A 21,976-nucleotide genomic window follows, 5' to 3' on the forward strand; every position below is an offset into this window, starting at 1 on the left:
ACTAGTTTGTATTGGACAAATGTTTGTATTGGACAAAGTCAGTTATGTTTGCTTTCGTTTGTTTCATGGAACAAACGATAACAAACAGTTAGCAACAAACTGGTTGCTAAATGTTTTGCAACAAACGTTTTACAACGGAATCCGACATAATACACCCCTGTTGTCAAGGACACCGACCTCCACGTAGCCTACAGTCTAGGCTAGGAACACTGTCTGTTCCTAGGCAAAGGTGTCTAAATTCTGGATTACACAGCTATGTATTGGCCATTGAGAGGCTTTGACGCCAGTGGTCGGCCATGTTGGCAACCCCCAGTAGGCGCAGTCCTATGTAGGAATGAATGGAATTGTACTGTATTTAAATTACATGTTTCAAGGACAAAATTACATATTTAAGTATGTTTTTGTTATAGTGGGACACTAACATCATGCATTAAGGTGTATGTAATACAACACATGTGGCAAAAATGAATGTAGGCATTAATTTCTAGAGCTATTTTTCCAACGGCGAGGGAGTGCCAAGATGGAGGCAAGAGGCTTCAACACAGCACCCCCTACCAATCATCTAGTGTGTATATAAATAATTTGTTTGTTTTTTTAGCCTTCAGTTTTCCTAAGGGGCGGAGTTCAGGGCTTGTCAGAGATCCGATTTCGGAAGTGATGCTGCCATTATGTTTTTCAGATGAAGTTTATGGGTTTAGGTACTGTCGTACATTAGGCGTCCAGCCAATATAAGCCGCCGACTAGGTTTAGTTGCCCATTCATTTGTGAGGCAAGAGTTTAATGAATGTTGACACATCTCCGTTTATTGAGCAAAGAAACCGGCTTGGTATTTTTATAGGGGCGTTTTCACTTTCTGAAGGTAAGAGACAAGCTCCCATGTAATCGAAGGTTATCCTCGGGCATTAACGTTAGCTAGCTGGCTGAATAAATGCATGGTTGACATCTCTATTAAACATGTTCTAAAAGTAGATCGCCTAACAAACTGAATTTCTATGCAAGAGCTGTGGTTCCTCGCTTGCCACCACAGCATAAAAACATCGTGTGTTGTGTGTGGCAAGGAGTGCTAGTTAGGTGAGTGAATTTGATAGTTAACTACATTGACTGTGTCAAGATACATTTCACGGCTGCCTGTATCACGTGAAGCTTGTTTAGTTGTACATCATGGTCGTTTCGTATTTTACTTTTCACTAATGACTGAACGGCTGCTCTATTAAACGAATTAGAGACCTTCTCGGGTGTATCATTAACCCCACTTGCACCTCGGAAGTAATATTGTTGTTCTTCATGACTGTACAGGAAATGCGAGTGTTTTTACAGGCGCTCATGAACGTGTTATTAGTCCTGCTTGGACCGATACTCAATGCATTTTCCCGTTCAGATTACTATGTATTCTTGTATGTCTGTCGCCTGCCTTACGTGTCGGTGAACCAGGCAGGTAATAAGGACCTTTGTTGATGTTGTTGGAGCTCATCCTAAACTCTCTCTCACTCAAACAGCAGAGCCATGTCTCCTTCGGTGCGTCTGCAGGAGATGATCAGGGTGATCAGAGGAGCCCGTACACAGGGTGAGGAGCGTGGTGTGATCCAAAGAGAGTGTGCTGCCATCCGGGCACAGTTCAGACAGGCTGACAATGGGACCCGCTCTCACAACTTGGCAAAGCTGCTGTATGTGCACATGCTGGGCTACCCCGCCCACTTTGGTCAGGTAGTGAACAGTGCTCTTAAGATTATAATTATTTATTTAGTTTCTACAGCGCTTTTCATTACATCTCAGTGTTGATAATATAAATAAACAAGTAACATAAAATGTATACAGAATGTAGCTACACTGAACAAAAATATAAATGCAACAATTTCAAAGATTTTACCGAGTTACAGATAATTTAAGTAAATCAGTCAATTTAAATAATTTAATTTGGCCCAAATCTATGAATTTCACATGACTGGGAATACAGCTATGCAACTGTTGGTCACAGATACCTTTTTTTTTAAAGGTAAGGGCGTGGATTAGACAACCAATCAGTATCCGATGTGATCACCTTTTGCCTCATGAAGCACGGCACATCTCCTTCACATAGAGTTGATCAGGCTGTTGATTGTGGCCTGTGGAATGTTGTACCACTCCTCTTCAATGGCTGTGCGAAGTTGATGGATATTGGCGGAAACTGGAGCACGCTGTCGTACAAGTCGATACAGAGCATTCCAAACGTACTCAATTGGTGGCATGTCTGGTGAGTAATGCAGGCCATGGAAGAACTGGGACATTTTCAGCTTCCAGGAATTGTGTACAGATCCTTGCGACATGGGGGATGTGCATTATAATGCTGGAACATGAGTTGATGGCGGCTGATGAATGGCAAGACAATGGGCCTCCGGATGCCATAGATAAAATGCAATTGTGTTTGTTGTCTCTAGCTTATGCCTGCCCATACCATAACCCACCACCTCCGTGGGGCACTCTGTTTACAACATTGACATCAGCATACTGCTCACCCACACAACGCCATACACTCTGTCTGCCATCTGCCCGGTACAGTTGAAACCGGGATTGATCCGTGAAGAGCACACTTCTCCAGCGTGCCAGTGGCCATCGAAGGTGAACATTTCACCACTGAAATCGGTTACGATACCGAGCTTCAGACAGATCAAGACCCTGGTGAGGACTACGAGCACGCAGATGAGCTTCCCTGAGACGGTTTCTGACAGTTTGTGCGGAAATTCTTTGCTTATGCAAACCCACAGTCTGTTTCATCAGCAGTCCAGGTGGCTGGTCTCAGACGATCTCGCAGGTGAAGATCATGTGTAGGTCCTGGGCTGGTGTGGTTACACGTGGTCTGCGGTTGTGAGGCCGGTTGGACGTACTGCCAAATTCTCTAAAACGATGTTGGAGGCGACATATGGTAGAGAAATGAACATTAAATTCTCTGGCAACAGCTCTGGTGGACATTCCTCCAGTCAGCATGACAAGTGCAGGCTCCTAACAAAGATGCTCACTAACAAAGATGTAGCCAAATTTATGGACCAAATTTGAGAGAAATAAGCTTTTTGTGCATCTGGAAAATGTCTTGGCTCTTTTATTTCAGCTCCTGTGACCAACACTTCACATGTTGCATTTATATTCCTGTTCAGTGTCCATAAGATGTCAGGGGATGACTCTGTAGAGTTGGTATATTTGCTCTTTCTGTATCCTAACAACCCCCCCCCCAATCTGGTGTCAGATGGAGTGTGTGCGTCTGATTGCAAGCCCTCGGTACAATGAGAAACGTGTTGGGTACCTGGGTGCCATGATGCTTCTAGACGAGAAACAGGATGCCAGCCTGCTCATCACTAACTCCATCAAGAAGTAAGGACAATTTTATCTGAAATGCTCTATTAAAGGGGAAATATAAGACAGACGGACAGTTCTACAGTTCCATAATCATGTGTAGGCTGTGTATGATCAATGTAGTCATTAGTCACATAAACATAGTGGTCTAGTAGCCTCTACTTGAGGACAAAGTCATTGAGAAATGGTCATGAAACCCCTCTCGCTCTGTCTGTGTGTGTGTGTTTCAGTGACCTGTCCCACAGCAGTCAGTATGTCCAGTCTCTGGCTCTGTGTACTCTGGCCTGTATGGGCTCGGCTGAGATGTGTCGAGACCTGGCCCCAGAGATCGACCGCCTCCTCAGAGCCTCGAACTCCTACATCAAGAAGAAGGTGAGCACCGTCTGTAGCCACACACACCGCCACTCCTTCCATCATGGTTGAGCTTGGTAATGCAGAAACACAAACCAATCCATCTTGATCACTACTGTCAAACACTGCATTGCAACAGACTGATGTATACAATCATGGGCACTGATGTTGAAGGTTATTTTAGTTATGAAGCTGATCGTGATGACATTTCAGGCAGCTCTATGTGCAGTACACATGGTGAGAAAAGTACCAGAGCTAGGGGAGCTGTTCACCCCTGCAGCTCGATCCCTGCTCTCTGAAAAGAACCACGGTGAGTCACTCATCTAACCATTTAAAAAATATATTTTTATTACCAGCAACCTGTTCAAATAAATACATCAAACAACTGTTCACTGTCTGCTCCTCTGTACCAGGCTGTCCGTCTCTACCTATTTCAGTCTTACATTTGAGGACAGTACGTAGTCTTACATTTTGACTGTGAGCTGTGATTATGCATGTTATAGTAAATGGTGTCAGTGTGGCAAATATTCCCCTGTCCTAATGGTTTGGTCCGATTGCAGGGGTGTTACATGGAGCTGTGGTTCTGATCACTGAGTTGTGTGAGCGCAACCCAGACACTCTAGAGCAGTTTCGTAAGGTAAGACACACACACACACACACATACACCTCATCCTACTCCATTCCAGTACATCCACTCAACATGAGACATTACATTTCAGTCCCTTGAAATGTATATCTTTGGTTTTACACTGTAAAACATCTAAACATCTAATTACAAAAACAGAACACACTCTCCCACAACCTTAGATGATGGTCTGTGAGCCTGACTCCTGCTCTGTGTATGTTTGGTCCAGGTGGTGCCGGAGCTGGTCCTGATGATGAAAGGCCTGGTGATGTCGGGCTACTCTCCAGAACACAATGTGGCTGGGATCAGTGACCCATTCCTGCAGGTCAGTGTTTTGAATAGTGAATTGGAATCTGGGTAAAAACAAGCATATTGTGACAGAATCTACATGTTTCTCTCTCTCTCTTCCTCCGACTTCCTCCATCATTAGGTGCGCATTCTTAGGTTGCTGAGGATCCTGGGGCGCAATAATGACACAGCCAGTGATGCCATGAATGACCTGCTGGCCCAGGTACAGTATTTCCATCAGTAAATAGTCATGCAGGGTTGTTGTATGAACTATTTAGATTTTAATCACAGCTTTTGTATTATTGACTTTCAGGTGGCTACGAACACAGACAGCAGTAAGACCGCAGGCAGTGCTGTTTTGTATGAAACTGTTCTCACTGTCATGGACATCAAATCAGAAAGTGGCTTGAGGGTAAGTGTCACGCATTATAGCATCATCAAGAGATTTCTTGTTTGTATATATTTATATCTGTGGTCCTTCTGTGGCTCAGTTGGTAGAGCATGGCGCTTGTAACGCCAGGGTAGTGGGTTCGATTCCCGGGACCACCCATACGTAGAATGTATGCACACATGACTGTAAGTCGCTTTGGATAAAAGCGTCAGCTAAATGGCATATATTATTATTATATTATAAGTGCTACAGGTGATGGAGGCTAATGTAGCTTACATTTCTGCATAACAGAAGCCGTATCTAAGATGTTTTGTGTGTGACAGGTCTTGGCTGTGAACATCCTGGGGAGATTTCTTCTGAACAATGATCGGAACATCCGGTTAGTCTTCGCTCTCTCTCTTCCTTTGATCTCATCTGGTCCTTTTTCATGGTTTCTGGCCTGTTGCCTAGAAGATTATTGTTGCCTGAGGCAGACAAACATCTGGATTCTGATCATGCTTAACACGGTCAGTAATGTCTATTTGTGGGATTATTAAGCTAGAGCCCTTAGAATGACAGACAGACGGTTCTCTGTACGTCGTGGGCTCACGTTCACATATGAAGTTTCCTTTTATCTGTCTGTTCTGAGGCATACTTCCTGTTGGGATTGCCTCAGTAGGGTCTGTCTGGTCCAGCAGGCTATTCTTGTCTGGTTTTAGGCTTAAGCTCACATTCCTGTGACAGTGTGACGGCTGCTGGAGAGCTGCTAGACTGGCTTAGATGGGATCATTCTGTCATATCGTTTCACCAGATGCACTACATATACAAAACTATGTGGACACCCATTCAAATTTGGCTGTTTCAGCCACACTTGTTGCTGACAGGTGTATAAAATTGAGCACACAGCCATGCAATCTCCATAGCCTAACATTGGTAGTAGAATGCCCTTACTGAAAATCTCAGTGACATTCAACTTGGCACTGTCATAGGATGCCATCTTTCCAACAAGTCAGTTAGGCAAATTTATGCACTGCTAGAACTGCCCCGGTCAACTGTAAGTACTGTTATTGTGAAGTGGAAACATCTAGGAGCAACAATGGTTCAGCCGGGAAGTGGTAGGCAAGCTCAGAGAATGGGAACGCAGGGTCTTGAAGTGCTTAGCACGTAAAAATTGTCAATCCTCGGTTGCAACACTCACTACCGGTTAAAAAAAAAGATATATGTTTTTTAACTGCTTCTGGAAGCAATGTCAGCACCACAACTGTTCGTCGGGAGCTTCGTGAAATGTGTTTCCTTGGCCGAGCAGCCACACACAATAATGGTCTGGGGCTGTTGTTCATGGTTCGGGCTAAGCCCCTTTGTTCCACTGAAGGGAAATCTTAACTCTACAGACTACAATGACATTCTAGATGATTCTGTGCTTCCAACTCTGGCAACAGTTTGGGGAAGGCCCTTTCCTGTTTCAGCATGTCAATGCCCCTGTGCACAAAGTGAGGTTAATACAGAAATGGTTTGTTGACATCGGTGTGGAATAACTTTACTAGCTTAAACGAAGCCCTTAACTTCAAAATCATCGAACACCTTTTGGATGAATTGGAACGCCGACTGCGAGCCATGCCTAATCGCACAACCTCTGTGCCCGACCTCACTAATGCTCTTGTGGCTAAATAGAAGCAAATCCCCTCAGCAATGTTTCAACATCTAGTGGAGTCTTCCCAGAAGAGTGGAGGCTGTTATAGCAGCAAAGGGGGACCAACTCTATATTAATGCCCATGATTTTGATTTTCGACGAGCAGGTGTTCACATACTTTTTGTCATGTAGTGTAGATATTTAAAATAAAATTCAAAGACCTTGAACTTGGAGGAGAGCAGTCATGCTTAACACCAGGGAAGAAAGCACACAGCAATTTTTTTACATAAGATATATGAGATGGGAGATCTTGGAAATTATACTTGTAGACAAGAATCACAAGCATGTTGCTTGGTTAAGCAGAGTATATTTTCCGTTAAATGTATCCATGCACCAATTGTGTTGATCAATTCACAGCCCTCACACAAATATAATGCAGAAATATAACTTGTCTGAATGTCTTTTTATTTTTTATTCATGCACAGGTATATTTCCATGACTTCCCTTCAGAAAATTGTTCAGACGGACCACAATGCAGTGCAGCGTCACAGGGGGACCATAGTGGACTGCCTGAAGGACCAGGATGCTTCTGTCAAACGGTAATGTTGTGATTTCTGAACTTATCTTACCAGCTGGCCATGTGCTGCCTATACATGAGCTACGATGGAAGGAAGTGTGGTAATGTAGAGAACAGCAAACAGTATATTGTTCTATTATTTATGTTTATCCCTCAGCCGGGCGTTGGAGCTTTCTTTGGCCCTGGTGTCAGCTGTCAACATCCGCTCTCTGATGAAGGAGCTTCTCCTCTTCCTCTCCAGCTGTCCCCCAGAGCTCCGAGCACACACCACCTCAGGCATCTTCAATGCTGCAGAGAGGTACAGGGCTGGACCTCGCCTGGCTATGGGCTTTAATCTCTATGCCACAAAGTCTCTCTTTGTGGTCTGTGTGTGCTGGGATGTCTCATTTTGTGTCTTTGTCTATATGAATGTTTCCCTGTCTCTTTGAGTGACATGTTTCTGTCTTGCTCTCAGTGTCTATCTCACAGCTATCTGGCTGTTCTATCATAAAACATACACAGGCCTAGCCAGGAGCCTGCCCTCCCTGTGTGTCAGTCTCTGTGACTGTCTATATTTGTGTCTGAGCCGCAACACTGACCACTAAGTCTCTGTCTCTGTTAGGTATGCTCCCTCTCAGCGCTGGCACATTGACACCATCCTGCATGTCCTCACCACGGTAAATAATGACACTATATACTGCACCACAATCACCTGGTTTCAGAGCCTTTACAACTTGTTTTTAACTATGAATATCTATTGTAAATACCCCCATGATGTGTCTCACTGGTCTCACTCCACTAGCCTATACCTCAAGCCGTCTGGGTGGAAACTAGGCCACCCCACATTGCCAATGTTTGACTTTAGTCTAGACAGTGGAGTTCTTCACTGATCAAGAAGGGACCCGTTCCGACCCGCACCAAGAGCAGCAGCATAAATTCTAGAATTTCTCTCTCTACTGCAGCAGTCATATTCAGATCTGTATGGATCCTTCAGGACAAGTCAGTTAAAATGACACATACCTGGGACAATTCGATCCGACCCAGACCCGTGACATTATTTAGAGTTCGAGATCCGGACCCGCTGTCTAACTTTCTACGAGGCAGTACTAAATCAAATCACAGTTTATTTGTCACGTGTGCCGAATACAACAACTTACAGTGAAATGCTAAAATGCTTTTACAGTGAAACAGTAAAAAGACATTTGAAAATAACAGTAGCAAGGCTATACAGTGGAGCAAAAAGTATTTAGTCAGCCACCAATTGTGCAAGTTCTTCCACTTAAAAAGATGAGAGGCCTGTAATTTTCATCACAGGTACACTTCAACTATGACAGACAAAATGAGAAGGAAAAAAATCCAGAAAATCACATTGTAGGATTTTTAACTAATTTATTTGCAAATTGTGGTGGGAAATTTGGTCACCTACAAACAAGCAAGATTTCTGGTTCTCACAGACCTGTAACTTCTTTGAGGCTCCTCTGTCCTCCACTCGTTACCTGTATTAATGGCACCTGTTTGAACTTGTTATCAGTATAAAAGACACCTGTCCACAACCTCAAACAGTCACACTCCAAACTCTACTATGACCAAAGAGCTGTCAAAGGACACCAGAAACAAAATTGTAGACCTGCACCAGGCTGGGAAGACTGAATCTGCAATAGGTAAGCAGCTTGGTTTGAAGAAATCAACTGTGGGAGCAATTATTAGGAAATGGAAGACATACAAGACCACTGATAATCTCCCTCGATCTGGGGCTCCACGCAAGATCTCACCCCGTGGGGTCAAAATAATCACAAGAACGGTGAGCAAAAATCCCAGAACCACACCTAGTGAATGACCTGCAGAGAGCTGGGACCAAAGTAACAAAGCCTACCATAAGTAACACACTACACCGCAAGGGACTCAAATCCTGCAGTGCCAGATGTGTCCCCCTGCTTAAGCCAGTACATCTCCAGGCCCGTCTGAAGTTTGCTAGAGAGCATTTGGATGATCCAGAAGAAGATCGGGAGAATGTCATATGGTCAGATGAAACCAAAATATGACTTTTTGGTAAACTCAACTCGTCGTGTTTGGAGGACAAATAATGCTGAGTTGCATCCAAAGAACACCAAACCTACTGTGAAGCATGGGGGTGGAAACATCATGCTTTGGGGCTGTTTTTCTGCAAAGGGACCAGGACGACTGATCCGTGTAAAGGAAAGAATGAATGGGGCCATGTATCGTGGGATTTTGAGTGAAAACCTCCTTCCATCAGCAAGGTTATTGATGATGAAACGTGGCTGGGTCTTTCAGCATGACAATGATCCAAAACACACCACCAGGGCAACGAAGGAGTGGCTTCGTAAGAAGCATTTCAAGGTCCTGGAGTGGCCTAGCCAGTCTCCAGATCTCAACCCCATAGAAACATTTTAGAGGGAGTTGAAAGTCTGTGTTGCCCAGCAACAGCCCCAAAACATCACTGCTCTAGAGGAGATCTGCATGGAGGAATGGGCCAAAATACCAGCAACAGTGTGTGAAAACCTTGTGAAGACTTACAGAAAACGTTTGACCTCTGCCATTGCCAAAAAGGGTATATAACAAAGTATTGAGACATTTTTGTTATTGACCAAATACTTATTTTCCACCATAATTTGCAAATAAATTCATAAAAAATCCTACAATGTGATTTTCTGGATTTTTTTTCTTCTCATTTCGTCTGTCATAGTTGAAGTGTACCTATGATGAAAATTACAGGCCTCATCTTTTTAAGTGGGAGAACTTGCACAATTGGTAGCTGACTAAATACTTTTTTGCCCCACTGTATACAGACACCGGTTATTCAAGCTTATTGAGCTAGTATGTAGATATGGTTAAAGTGACTATGCATGTATGATGAACAGAGTAGCAGAAGTGTAAAAAGAGGGGTTGGCGGGTGGTGGGACACCATGCAGATAGCCCGGTTAGCCAATGTGCAGGAGCACTGGTTGGTCGGGCCAATTGAGGTAGTATGCACATGAATGTATAGTTAAACAGAGTAGCAGCAGTGTAAAAAAAAAAGGGGGTTGGGGGAGTCCACAATGCAAATAGTCCGGGTAACCATTTGGTGTCGTATTGCTTGGGGGTAAAAACTGTGATAAGCCTTTTCGTCCTATACTTGGCACTCCGGTATCGCTTGCCATGCGGTAGTGGAGAGAACAGTCTATGGCTGGGGTCTTTGAACATTTTTAGGGCCTTCCTCTGACACCGCCTGGTGTAGAGGTCCTGGACTGCAGGCAGCTTTGCCCCAGTGATGTATTGGGCCGTACGCACTACCCTCTGAAGTGCCTTGTGGTCGGAGGCCGAGCAATTGCTGTCATTACCAGGCAGGGATACAAAACTGTTAGGTTGCAGCTGTAGAACCTTCTGAGGATCTCAGGACCCATGTCAAATCTTTTTCATTTCCTGAGGGAGAATAGACTTTGTCATGCCCTCTTCATGACTGTCTTGGTGTGTTTGGACCATTCTAGTTGGTTGTTGATGTGGACACCAAGGAACTTGAAGCTCAAACCTCTTTCAGGCAGGGGGTGACGTGCGGGATGAGACGGTGCCCAACCTGATCCAGCTCATCACCACCGCAACAGAGCTTCACTGCTACACGGTCCACAAGCTGTACAGAGCCCTGATTACAGACATCTCAGTGGTATGGCTTTAGTATAAATGTGTTTGTGTGCCATGCTCTGTAGGAATGTGTGTGTGTTATCAGTCAGGAAAACCTCAAGGCTCTTGTTATACTCTGATTATCAGCTGTGGCACTGTGCAACGTTTGTGTGTACGCAGCAATCCCTGGTACAGGTTGCGTGCTGGTGTATTGGGGAGTATGGAGACCTGCTTCTGAGAGGAGAGTGTGAGGAGACAGAACCTGTTCAGGTACATGCTTTGGTTGTTGTAACACAGTCATGGTTAACACCAATTGACCATACAGTAGTAATTGTCATTAAACCAAGGCAGTAGTTCTTGTTTTCTGTCCTGCCCTTAGGTGACAGAGGATGATGTCCTGGACGCCTTGGAAACGGTTCTACAGTCACATATGTCATCGCCAGCAACCAGGGGCTTCGCTCTCACAGCAACCATGAAACTCAGCACACGCATAACACATAACGTGGAGTAAGCATCAGTATCTCACACTGCTTGAACTACTATACAGCAATAACTGAAAACTGCTATGTCAGTTTTTGCCCACTGTGTGGGGTCTTGGGACTTGACTCTCTACATTGCTGATACAGCGAATACTAAAATAGCTCTTGCTTCCGCCTGTTTTTCTCTCCCCTGTCCCTCCCTCTCTGGCAGTCGCATTAGGAGCATCGTCAGCATCTACGGCAGCTGTATCGACGTGGAACTCCAGCAGAGAGCAGTGGAATATAACGCTCTCTTCAAGAAATACGACCACATGAGGTACAACCTATAATGTACATAATACTATTTGCAATGTTAGCCAATCATACATGCATATAGTGATGTCAGAGGAAGGCCCTAAAAAATGGTCAGACTCTAGTCAAAGACTGTTCTCTCTGCTACCGCACGGCAAGCGGTACCGGAGTGCCAAGTCTAGGTCCAAGAGGCTTTTAAACAGCTTCTACTCCCAAGCCATAAGACTCCTGAACATCTTGCATTGACCCCCCCCTTCGCTTACACCGCTGCTACTGTCCATTGTTATCATCTATGCATAGTCACTTTAAACTCTATCTACATGTACATATTACCTCACTGTACCGGTACCCCCCCCTGTATATAGTCTCGCTATTGTTATTTTACTGCTGCTCTTGAATTGTTACTTTTATTTCTTATCTGTATTTTTTTTTTAAACTGCATTGTTTGTTAGGGCTCATAAGTAAGCATTTCACTGTAAGAGCTACACCTGTTGTATTTGGCGCATATGACTAATAGAATTTGTTTTTGATTTCGACTATTATATTTTATGTATGGGTACATTGCCAGTGAGTGGGGCATTGCATCATGGAAGCCACTATATCCCACCCCAGTACACTGCTCTCTGTGCTCGCAGGGCTGCGGTGCTGGAGAGAATGCCGGTGATTGACAAAAGCTCCCCGGGACATACCAATGGAGAATCAGCAGGGGGGACTATCAAAGAGTTGGAGCCAACCAAACTGACACAGGAAATAGTATTTCCCCAGGAACCTTCTAATCAGGTAAGTGATGAAAATGACTGCAATAAACTTAGGTATTTCAGCTACCTGGAGATATATATATATATATATGTGTGTGTGCCTTGCGAAAGTATTCGGCCCCCTTGAACTTTGCGACCTTTTGCCACATTTCAGGCTTCAAACATGAAGATATAAAACTGTATTTTTTTTGTGAAGAATCAACAACAAGTGGGACACAATCATGAAGTGGAACGACATTTATTGGATATTTCAACCTTTTTAACAAATCAAAAACTGAGAAATTGTGCGTGCAAAATTATTCAGCCCCCTTAAGTTAATACTTTGTAGCGCCACCTTTTGCTGCGATTACAGCTGTAAGTTGCTTGGGGTATGTCTATATCAGTTTTGCACACCGAGAGACTGAAATTTTTTCCCATTCCTCCTTGCAAAACAGCTCGAGCTCAGTGAGGTTGGATGGAGAGCATTTGTGAACAGCAGTTTTCAGTTCTTTCCACAGATTCTCGATTGGATTCAGGTCTGGACTTTGACTTGGCCATTCTAACACCTGGATATGTTTATTTTTGAACCATTCCATTGTAGATTTTGCTTTATGTTTTGGATCATTGTCTTGTAGGAAGACAAATCTCCGTCCCAGTCTCAGGTCTTCTGCAGACTCCATCAGGTTTTCTTCCAGAATGGTCCTGTATTTGGCTCCATCCATCTTCCCATCAATTTTAACCATCTTCCCTGTCCCTGCTGAAGAAAAGCAGGCCCAAACCATGATGCTGCCACCACCATGTTTGACAGTGGGGATGGTATGTTCAGGGTGATGAGCTGTGTTGCTTTTACGCCAAACATAACGTTTTGCATTGTTGCCAAAAAGTTCCATTTTGGTTTCATCTGACCAGAGCACCTTCTTCCACATGTTTGGTGTGTCTCCCAGGTGGCTTGTGGCAAACTTTAAACAACACTTTTTATGGATATCTTTAAGAAATGGCTTTCTTGCCACTCTTTCATAAAGGCCAGATTTGTGCAATATACAACTTATTGTTGTCCTATGGACAGTCTCCCACCTCAGCTGTAGATCTCTGCAGTTCATCCAGAGTGATCATGGGCCTTTTGGCTGCATCTCTGATCAGTCTTCTCCTTGTATGAGCTGAAAGTTTAGAGGGACGGCCAGGACTTGGTAGATTTGCAGTGGTCTGATACTCCTTCCATTTCAATATTATCGCTTGCACAGTGCTCCTTGGGATGTTTAAAGCTTGGGAAATCTTTTTGTATCCAAATCCGTCTGTAAACTTCTTCACGACAGTATCTCGGACCTGCCTGGTGTGTTCCTTGTCCTTCATGATGCTCTCTGCGCTTTTAACGGACCTCTGAGACTATCACAGTGCAGGTGCATTTATACAGAGACTTGATTACACACAGGTGGATTGTATTTATCATCATTAGTCATTTAGGTCAACATTGGATCATTCAGAGATCCTCACTGAACTTCTGGAGAGTTTGCTGCACTGAAAGTAAAGGGGCTGAATAATTTTGCACGCCCAATTTTTCAGTTTTTGATTTGTTAAAAAAGTTTGAAATATCCAATAAATGTCGTTCCACTTCATGATTGTGTCCCACTTGATGTTGATTCTTCACAAAAAAATACAGTTTTATATATTTATGTTTGAAGCCTGAAATGTGGCAAAAGGTCGCAAAGTTCAAGGGGGCCGACTACTTTTGCAAGGCACTGTATACATGACCTACTATTGTATACTGTGTGTGTACTTTCTCAAGCTAAACTTCTTGAATATTACATGATGTGTAATCTTTACCCTCGCTTTACCTTGTCAAGGTGTGTGATCTGTTGGACCTGCTGGGTGGTTCTGGGGAGCCTTTCCAGCCCAGCCCATCCCTGTCCAGCACAGCATCCGGCACAGCTAGCAGCATGGCTGGGGGAGACCTACTGGACCTGCTGGGAGGCCTGGATGTAACACCTGGTGAGACACACACAACAGCTGAGAGAGGGAAAGAGATGGATGGAGGGCGAGATGGAGTCAAATATCAACTGTTTTGGAATGAACACATCTGTAGCTTTATACAAAATATACAGTACATCTTCATAATGTATTTAATGATCATCTGTTTTTGGTGTTGAATTCCATAATTTCCAGTGACAGATTTTTTTTTTCTTTGTTGCCATAGCACCACCTAGTGTTACAGTGTATGAGAAAAACGGTGTGACGCTGAAACTACAGACTGACACACAGACAGACACAGGGATGACCGTTACCCTCACTGCCACCAACTCCACTGACGGGGACATCACTGGCCTCACCCTGCAAGCAGCAGTACCCAAGGTCTGCTTCCCCATCTCTTTGTGTCGGAGTACCTTTTGTATTTGGTATTCCAAGCTTTTACGTCATGAGTAGGGTCCTCGAGACCATTTAACTGACCAGGAAGAACTCTGGGCCCTACTTATAGGCTATTTGTGACCTTTGTAGAACTCTGGGTCCTAGATATAGGCTGTTCATGACCTTTATCTCGCACTCCCATCCACCTCAGAGCGTCCAGTTACAGATGAAGGCTCCGAGTGGTGACGTCATCCCTGCGCATGGCTTAGGTCAGGTGACCCAGACTGTGCTCCTCAACAACCCAAACAAGGTGGGTCTTCATTCAGTCAGTTCATGGTCACCACATGCATGCGCACACCCACAATGGACTAAAAATTAACTTCTCCCCCCCCCCAGGTGAGTCTGAAGATTAGGGTGCGTGTGTGCTACACCAGCCAGAGCTCTGTCTGCCAGGACACGGTGCAGATCGACTCCTTCCCAAGCACTGCCTGGTAATGACCGCTGCAATCAACCTGTCCATCAACACTGACACAGACATCAGACAATGTACGTGGAAGGATCGACAGCTGACCAGGCCCAGGAGTGGGGACCCATTCTACCTAACAGCTGCCTGTAAATCATTTCGAGGGGATCCTCTCTGTCAATCAACTATTCCACACTACAACCTGATGCTGTCAGTCCAAGCTGATGTTTTTTCAAATTACTCTTAATTCTGTTATTTTTCTAAATGGCTGACCCTCGTGAACTGTGGAAATTGTTCCCCTACAGTTTGACAAGGATTCATGTAGATGAACTCTCAAGAGACTCTGTCATCCTAAAAGCCATTGTCACCATTCTACCTTTTCAGCTCCTGTTCGGACTACTGGTATTACATTACCCATAGGTTAACTAGCGGTATTAATGACAGCACTGAACATGGTACTAGCTTCGCTGTATATTTCCAGAGTTGCAGGTCATCTGTGTCACATCAATCAACAACAGTAATATGCAGCTGTCTGCCTGAGCCAGTGGTACTCGTCCAATCAGAAGATCAATAAATCCTGAGAACTGCAATCATGACTGTCCACATTAAAGGGGTCTGTCAGGATACATTTTAAGAGTAGTTGGTAGTCTTGGATTGTGCAACCTTGTCAAGCTTTTAACTAGTTTACAACTTGTCTTTCACTCTAGGACTACTGACCTACTTACTGGTGTAGGTCAGTTACAATTCTCTGTAGTCTGAACCACATGATCAGCATCCCTTAACACTACGCCTTATCTATACTTACATGCCTTCCGTTGGTGTGCTCTTGTCCCTACCTCTTTACCATCTGATCGGCTGCTTCTCTCTTCCCTTGTGCCTGTCACTCAGAACCCCCTTTTGGAGCTGAGGTATTATGGTGTATGTGTATATTGACTTTATTGAGGTGAGAGTTGCTGTTTTATCTGTGAATGATTTAACTCCCCCATATCGCTGTATCTTTGAAGCATCAGTGCCAGTCCTAACCAGTGTTTCCCCTGCCATAGCTTTAGCTTCCGAAGTTATTTTCTATGCCCGGCGAAAGACGGACCCTGACCCCTGCCCTGCATACACTACCCAACCACTTTAAAAAAAATGTCTTGTTCTTAACACTAGATAGTCTTGGGTTGTATGAGATTGCAAATCTTGTTGCAATACCAAATAATTGATGCATATTGGAGAAGTGCCTCCACAAGGTTACAAAAGTAGTACTAGAAAATTTATTTGGTAACTTTCCAATATTCCAAACATCTGGGCCTTACTACCAGCTGCCCTTGCAATTGTTTTAAGTAAATTGGTTTGTGGATATTAATAATTGTATGCTTCCAATGGGATTCAGTGCAAATAAGCAAAACATCCACCCTTTAGACCACTACACTCAAAGGAACCAGCTGGAGAAATGGAGACGGAAAGAGAATTTGGATTGTGTGCATTGCCTTCGACTCCCATGTTGTCATTTCTAATTAAAGGTTATCAAACCTTAATGAGTTTAGAATTCCTATAACTGCCTATATATGGAAAGGAGTTTAACAATGCACTGCTAAGTCACACACTCATACAATAGCAGCCATGCAGCCATGTACTTCAAAACAAAAAGTCAACTTTACCTTTAATCACAAGCAAAATACTTGAACTTGAAATACTTGAAGCAAGAGGTGGTTACAAAAACAATCTACACAGAAGATTTATAGCAGAAGGTCCTTTGTTTGCTGAGGCGCAGGAGGCCTAATAACATTAGTGCCACACCATTGTGGCAATTTGCTGCTCTGTGTTGCAACATGGTGTGAGTGACAATGACAGAAATTTGTGGGTTGGCACAAGGCTGGCCCCAATGCCCACTAGACGATGAGTTGTATTCTGTTACAGTGGCAGACTAGCCCTCCTCTTAGCGCCAGGACCAGATGCAGAACTGAGCCTCCCTGGATCTTGTAGTCTGCGGCAGTCTTCTCATCGTTCCTGAGGGATGGGAGCAGATAAGACATCCAAGATGTAATGCCACCACTTGATTAAATGGAGCTGATGTTTCATGACAAGATTGTGGTGGAAGGGTTGATCACTAACATCTGTTTTCCACTGTAGATTAGTCTTTGTTGTTGAGGTGGAATCCCCTCCTTCTCCTCCACTCTTTCTTTAATTCTCTCCACCTTCATGTGTACAAGAAAGCATATGAGCTAAATGTCTTTACTAGGACGTCACTCCCCAGCAATGTATGCTGACATGAGTAATATTACACATAGAAAGCAAATCCATTAGATGAATATCATCAACCTCCAGGAGTAATGCAGATGTTTCATACCTTGTCTGTGGGCTCAATGTCGATCTCTATTTCTTTGCCAGTGAGAGTCTGAAACAGTAAAATAATTGATCATTTCAGAGCATAAAATACAATATTGCACTAAACAGCAACATCGTATAAGGATTGGCCTAAATTAGTGGGTAATGGCTATGGTTCAACAGCACCTGTTTATTGTACGAAGTGAGGCCTTGTATTCTGTCTGGATTAAGATGAAGACTGGGTGAGCAAAGCAGCTCAAACATAAGACAATGGCCATACAACTTAATTCAGTATGGTAGTAAGCTATCTAAAGTAAATTAGTTATACTGAACAAAAATTTAAATGCAACATGTAAAGTGTTGGTCTCATGTTTCATGAGCTGATTTAAAAGATGGCAGACATTTTTCCTTTGCCAAAACAATCCATCCACTTGGGGACAATAAAAGGCTGCTCTAAAATGTTTTGTCACAACACAATGCCACAGATGTGTCGAGTTTTGAGGGAGCGTGCAATTGTCATGCTGACTGCAGGAAAGTCCACCAAAGCTGTTGCCAGAGAATTTAATGTTAATTTCTCTACCATAAGCTGCCTCCGGCGTCATTTTAGAGAATTTGGCAGTATGTCCAACCGGCCTCAACTGCAGACCACGTGTAATCACTCCAGCCCAGGACATCCACATCTGGCTTCTTCACCTGAGGGATCCTCTGAAACCATCCACCTGACAGCTGATGAAACGGAGGAATATTTCTGTCTGTAATAAAGCCCTTTTTTGGGGGAAAACTCATTCTGATTGGCTTGGCCTGGCTCCCCTGTGGCTGCGCACTTGCCCTCCCAGTCCCATCCATTGCTGCGCCTCTGCCCAGTCCTGTGAAATCCATAGATTGGGGCCTAATGAATTTAATTCAATTGACAAATTTCCTTATATGAAATATAACTCAGAAAAATTGTTGTTACTTGTGGAGATTATATTTTGGTTCAATATAGTTCATGTTAGCTAACTCTACATTCTATACGGGGATGACTGTTTCAATGTCAATGGCCTGCTGCAATGTCCACAAAATAGCGCTTTTCAGATCTATTCATATATTTAGCTACGGCAGATAGCTAGATCGGTGATGAGATGATCATTCAGTATGTAAACTAGCGGTCTTGGCCACCAATTAAATGGCTGGTCTTACCTTAACCTTGATCAGCATTTTGATTGTCGCATAAAATACGCTTTAAATCGATGTAAAAAATACCAAATCCACACCTAGTGTGGTACTATCAAATTGAGCAAACCAGATTTTTCAATCTTTTTGATTCAACTTTATTTCCTGTGTAAGTAAGTCACTTCCATCCGTTCATCGTGTTTTGTGAGACATAGTTCCATATCTTGATTGATATGCATTCAGGATTTTGGTGAAATTCAGGAGGGGTGAAACACAAACACAGTTGTAAAATATAATTGATGTATTTCACCGAAAATCCCTCATTTTGTGTTTTGTGAGACATAGGTTCCGCTTTGCAGACTACTTTATGGGGAAAATATGTAACTATTACAATTTTTACTTTTAAAACCCATAAAAATTCAAGGATGTTTTCAGACCAGGAAATACCAAAACTGATGATGTTGGTATGTTTTTAGGTCTAAAATTAGCGCTCCTTGACCTTTCACAGGTGTTCAGAATTAAAATGATTAGGATCAATTGGTCCATAAATATTTCTAGTTTGTAGGCACTCCTAGATCATTCAGTCATGTCTCTCCTTTGGCAATGTGCAATTCTTTTGGCTGTCGTAGCAGCAAGCACTGCCAATGAAGGTACGTCTAATAATGAACGCATAATATGATTATGTAGCGCTGATACCATGTTAACTTGAATAGGCTACTTATCTCATGCTGGCCGCCTAACAGACTAGCCAAGTTGTGGTGTTGGCTCTTGAGATGTGAATGATGACATTATCAAATTTATATTTTAGATTTTAATGTGGATTGTGAGAAACACTCCGTTAAAGTGACATGGAAGGTCAGTCCAGAGTTGGTTGAACATGCTGCCCGTCTTTTCCTTGGACACTGTGTTCCGTCCACATTTTCTGTTCTTCCCACGGGAGAAGGGATGGCGACATTCCACTACAACCTCAATGGCTGTGCCATCAAGAAACGGGTAATGTCTAACTCTTGACCCAATGTATGCCATTTTGGATCCTGCGACGACTAATGCTTCTCCTTCTATTCCCCAGGTGACTGGCAAAAAACACATCTATTCAACCAGCCTGACTTACAGACCTAACCGAAAGCCCAAACCTGCTGCTATTAGTCACCATATTAAGTGTGTTTACATAAGGTAACCATCTATGCCAGGGGTACTCAACTCTTACCCTAAGAGGTCTGGCCCCTGCTGTCTTTCGGTTCTACTTTATCATTAATTGCACACACCTGGTGTCCCAGGTCTAAATCAGTCCCTAATTAGAGGGGAAATATATTTTTTTAAATGCAGTGGAACTGAGTTGAGTTTTAGGGCTCTATTGGGTGTAGTGTACTCTAGCTATGGTGTTGGAATCAAATCTTCCTAATCCTTTGCCACCTTCATTATTAAACTAAACATTCCCCCTTGTATGTAGACCTGAGGGATGGATTCCCCCATTCCTTATCCCTGCCTATGGTAGTGCTGAGGGTCATGGAGGATTGGTTTTCCACATGGCACTCCTCAATGGTGAGTGACTCATACAACATCAATTATTGTAAGAATATGTTCAGTCAACTTAACTGGTAAAGAAATTCCTAGCAGAGGACACTGCCCAAAGCTAGTTGAAACCTGTGGCTGTACAGTACGTATGAGCATTGTGCCCCTTCCCCTCTCTGTTGCATGTAGAAGACCTTACTGGTCTGGCTAAGAGCAGCCTGTTTCCCTGGGCTCTTTCATCCCCATCTGGGCAGCAGTGGATCAGAAGGACCATCAGCCCTTGCTGCTGCTCTTGGAGGAGTGTGTGGCGGCCACAACACCAGAACTGCAGTCTGCGAGCCTGGTGTACCCCATCATCACCAACAAGGGGTATGTACCAGACCTGGCTATGGCCATGTAGGGTGCACGTTTTGGTTTTTGACTGCCTAGCGCTACACAGCCTACTCAAATGTTGAATACATTTTAAAGTTAGCTTATTTGCTGGATGGAAGTTCTGTTTGTCTGCTCATTGCACAATGCATTTTCAGTTGCCTTGCAGATGGGAAGACTGGGAACTCCAGGTTCCTGCCTAGGTACCACTCGTCTGCTATTCTGCTTTACCTGCAGTCCTTCAAGTTTGCTTTAGGCGAGGAAGTGAGTGGACCACAAGTTCTCGGTATGACTGGGTTGTTTTCATACTGTAGCTCTTGACTGTTCTCTTATTTCACCCCAGGTGTATATTCATTGTAAGCTTGTTGCATGGGACCCTGAGGTTTTTGATATAGAAAAGAAGGCCTGCCACTACATTAAAGAGACTGGAGAGTAAGTATTGGTCACATAACGACCATAATGACGTTAGTGCCAATGCAACAGCCAACTTTTTTTATTCATAGATGGGAGCTGCTGGACGACCCGTCTCAAAGTGACCTCTGCAAGTGCTGTGACTCGAGTTGCAAGCCTCGGTTGAAGAGGGGTGTGGATTCAGGTATTTTGAGGCACTTCATTTCAAGCCTGACTAAACTGTAGTTCCATATTCATTTGAGCTGATCACTCTTGAGTTCTGATGGGACTGCAGCTTGAAGTAATTTATATATTTTTTTTCTCAGAACCCCAGGGCCTGGTTCAAAACTCTGTTCTTGGACCGCTCACAATAGTGGAAAACCCGGATCCCCAGTGAATTTGTAAAATATCCTACTGTAGAACAAGGTTGGTGATTTTGGCATTGAAGACTATAGTTTACACTTGGCTTTTAATTGTATCAGCTTTGATGCCAAATGAACTTGAACCTGTAACTTACTCATCTGTCATTGTGTTCTGTATTCAGTTGACTGGTCGGTGTAATGGTCTGGAACACTTTGCTTGTCAGGTGTGTGTGCTGGTTATTTTACTGTAAAATCCCCCAACGGCAATGAGATGCATGTTACTAACAATTCTTCAACCTGTTACAGGGATGGCTGTCTTTTCTGTCTCTACAGCCATCTAATTGTAGGTGGCCTGAAGGGTGCATCACTTTCTACTATCCCCAGTATGGATATGAAGTCCTTTGACTTGAGCATGTTTCAATAAAATGAGTACTTTACAATGGTGTTTGTTTCTAATGGTTGTCAAAATGCTATGATCCTGATGAGATGTACCCTAAATCCAGTAGTGCGGAGCCGGTATCTACACGAAATAGCCAAGAGGTGACCATCTGGTTGTAAGATGATCTCAATGAGAGTGCTCAGTATTTTGCGACTTCGTGTCCTGAATACTCTTGAACTGTAACACTTTCTTCTCTTGGCATAATTCGTTTGCTAATGATAGTCACGGCAGGTGTTCATGCAATGGTAGCGCTATTTGAAAGATTGTCATATGTGAACCTGCTTCTTGTTGGCTTTACTTTTTCAGCAGTAGCCCACCCCAAGATGAAATTGACAAGCCAAGTTTAGGGATTGTAGGTGGCTGATGGCCATGC

At 43.6% G+C, this 21,976-nt stretch overlaps 2 protein-coding genes and 1 pseudogene across 3 annotated transcripts; 2 read left to right on the forward strand and 1 right to left on the reverse strand.

Moving 5' to 3' along the window:
• Window positions 1-606: 606 nt before the first annotated feature.
• Window positions 607-16,589, forward strand: LOC118401865 (AP-1 complex subunit gamma-1-like). Of its 2 annotated transcripts, none has more exons than XM_035799500.2 (22): window positions 607-859; window positions 1,497-1,704; window positions 3,218-3,342; window positions 3,555-3,696; window positions 3,889-3,985; window positions 4,236-4,312; window positions 4,530-4,625; window positions 4,731-4,811; window positions 4,902-5,000; window positions 5,303-5,358; window positions 7,074-7,187; window positions 7,323-7,463; window positions 7,767-7,821; window positions 10,680-10,802; window positions 10,940-11,029; window positions 11,139-11,266; window positions 11,450-11,554; window positions 12,165-12,309; window positions 14,108-14,252; window positions 14,458-14,612; window positions 14,818-14,916; window positions 15,003-16,589. In XM_035799500.2, exons 2-22 carry the CDS (start codon window positions 1,504-1,506, stop codon window positions 15,099-15,101), a joined length of 2,373 nt encoding a protein of 790 aa, XP_035655393.1. In that variant the 5' UTR covers window positions 607-859; window positions 1,497-1,503; the 3' UTR covers window positions 15,102-16,589. The 2 variants fall into 2 exon arrangements, with proteins under 2 accessions (XP_035655393.1, XP_035655394.1); XM_035799501.2 differs by having other exon boundaries at window positions 1,500-1,704.
• A 113-nt stretch (window positions 16,590-16,702) lies between these two features.
• LOC118401868 (NEDD8) lies at window positions 16,703-18,688 on the reverse strand. The gene is made up of 4 exons (XM_035799505.2): window positions 18,559-18,688; window positions 17,402-17,449; window positions 17,167-17,249; window positions 16,703-17,061 (listed from the first exon to the last, which is right to left on the reverse strand). The coding sequence occupies exons 1-4, from the start codon at window positions 18,574-18,576 to the stop codon at window positions 16,944-16,946; spliced, it is 267 nt and encodes an 88-aa protein (XP_035655398.2). The 5' UTR covers window positions 18,577-18,688; the 3' UTR covers window positions 16,703-16,943.
• A 342-nt stretch (window positions 18,689-19,030) lies between these two features.
• Window positions 19,031-21,604, forward strand: LOC127911002 (uncharacterized; annotated as a pseudogene).
• Window positions 21,605-21,976: the final 372 nt, after the last annotated feature.

The sequence above is a fragment of the Oncorhynchus keta genome, chromosome 23, assembly GCF_023373465.1.
Source record: "Oncorhynchus keta strain PuntledgeMale-10-30-2019 chromosome 23, Oket_V2, whole genome shotgun sequence".
NCBI classification, from domain to species: domain Eukaryota; kingdom Metazoa; phylum Chordata; class Actinopteri; order Salmoniformes; family Salmonidae; genus Oncorhynchus; species Oncorhynchus keta.

Excerpts from the sequence above, each read along its gene's own strand:
- LOC118401865 (XM_035799500.2), top strand. The coding sequence starts at position 1,504 with ATGTCTCCTTCGGTGCGTCTGCAGGAGATGATCAGGGTGATCAGAGGA. Across the intron at positions 11,555-12,164 it reads AAGAAATACGACCACATGAG|GGCTGCGGTGCTGGAGAGAA; the intron begins GTACAACCTATA and ends CTGTGCTCGCAG. Across the intron at positions 12,310-14,107 it reads CCCAGGAACCTTCTAATCAG|GTGTGTGATCTGTTGGACCT; the intron begins GTAAGTGATGAA and ends TACCTTGTCAAG.
- LOC118401868 (XM_035799505.2), bottom strand. Across the intron at positions 17,250-17,401 it reads ACATTGAGCCCACAGACAAG|GTGGAGAGAATTAAAGAAAG; the intron begins GTATGAAACATC and ends GTACACATGAAG. Across the intron at positions 17,062-17,166 it reads ATCTACAGTGGAAAACAGAT|GAACGATGAGAAGACTGCCG; the intron begins GTTAGTGATCAA and ends CCCATCCCTCAG.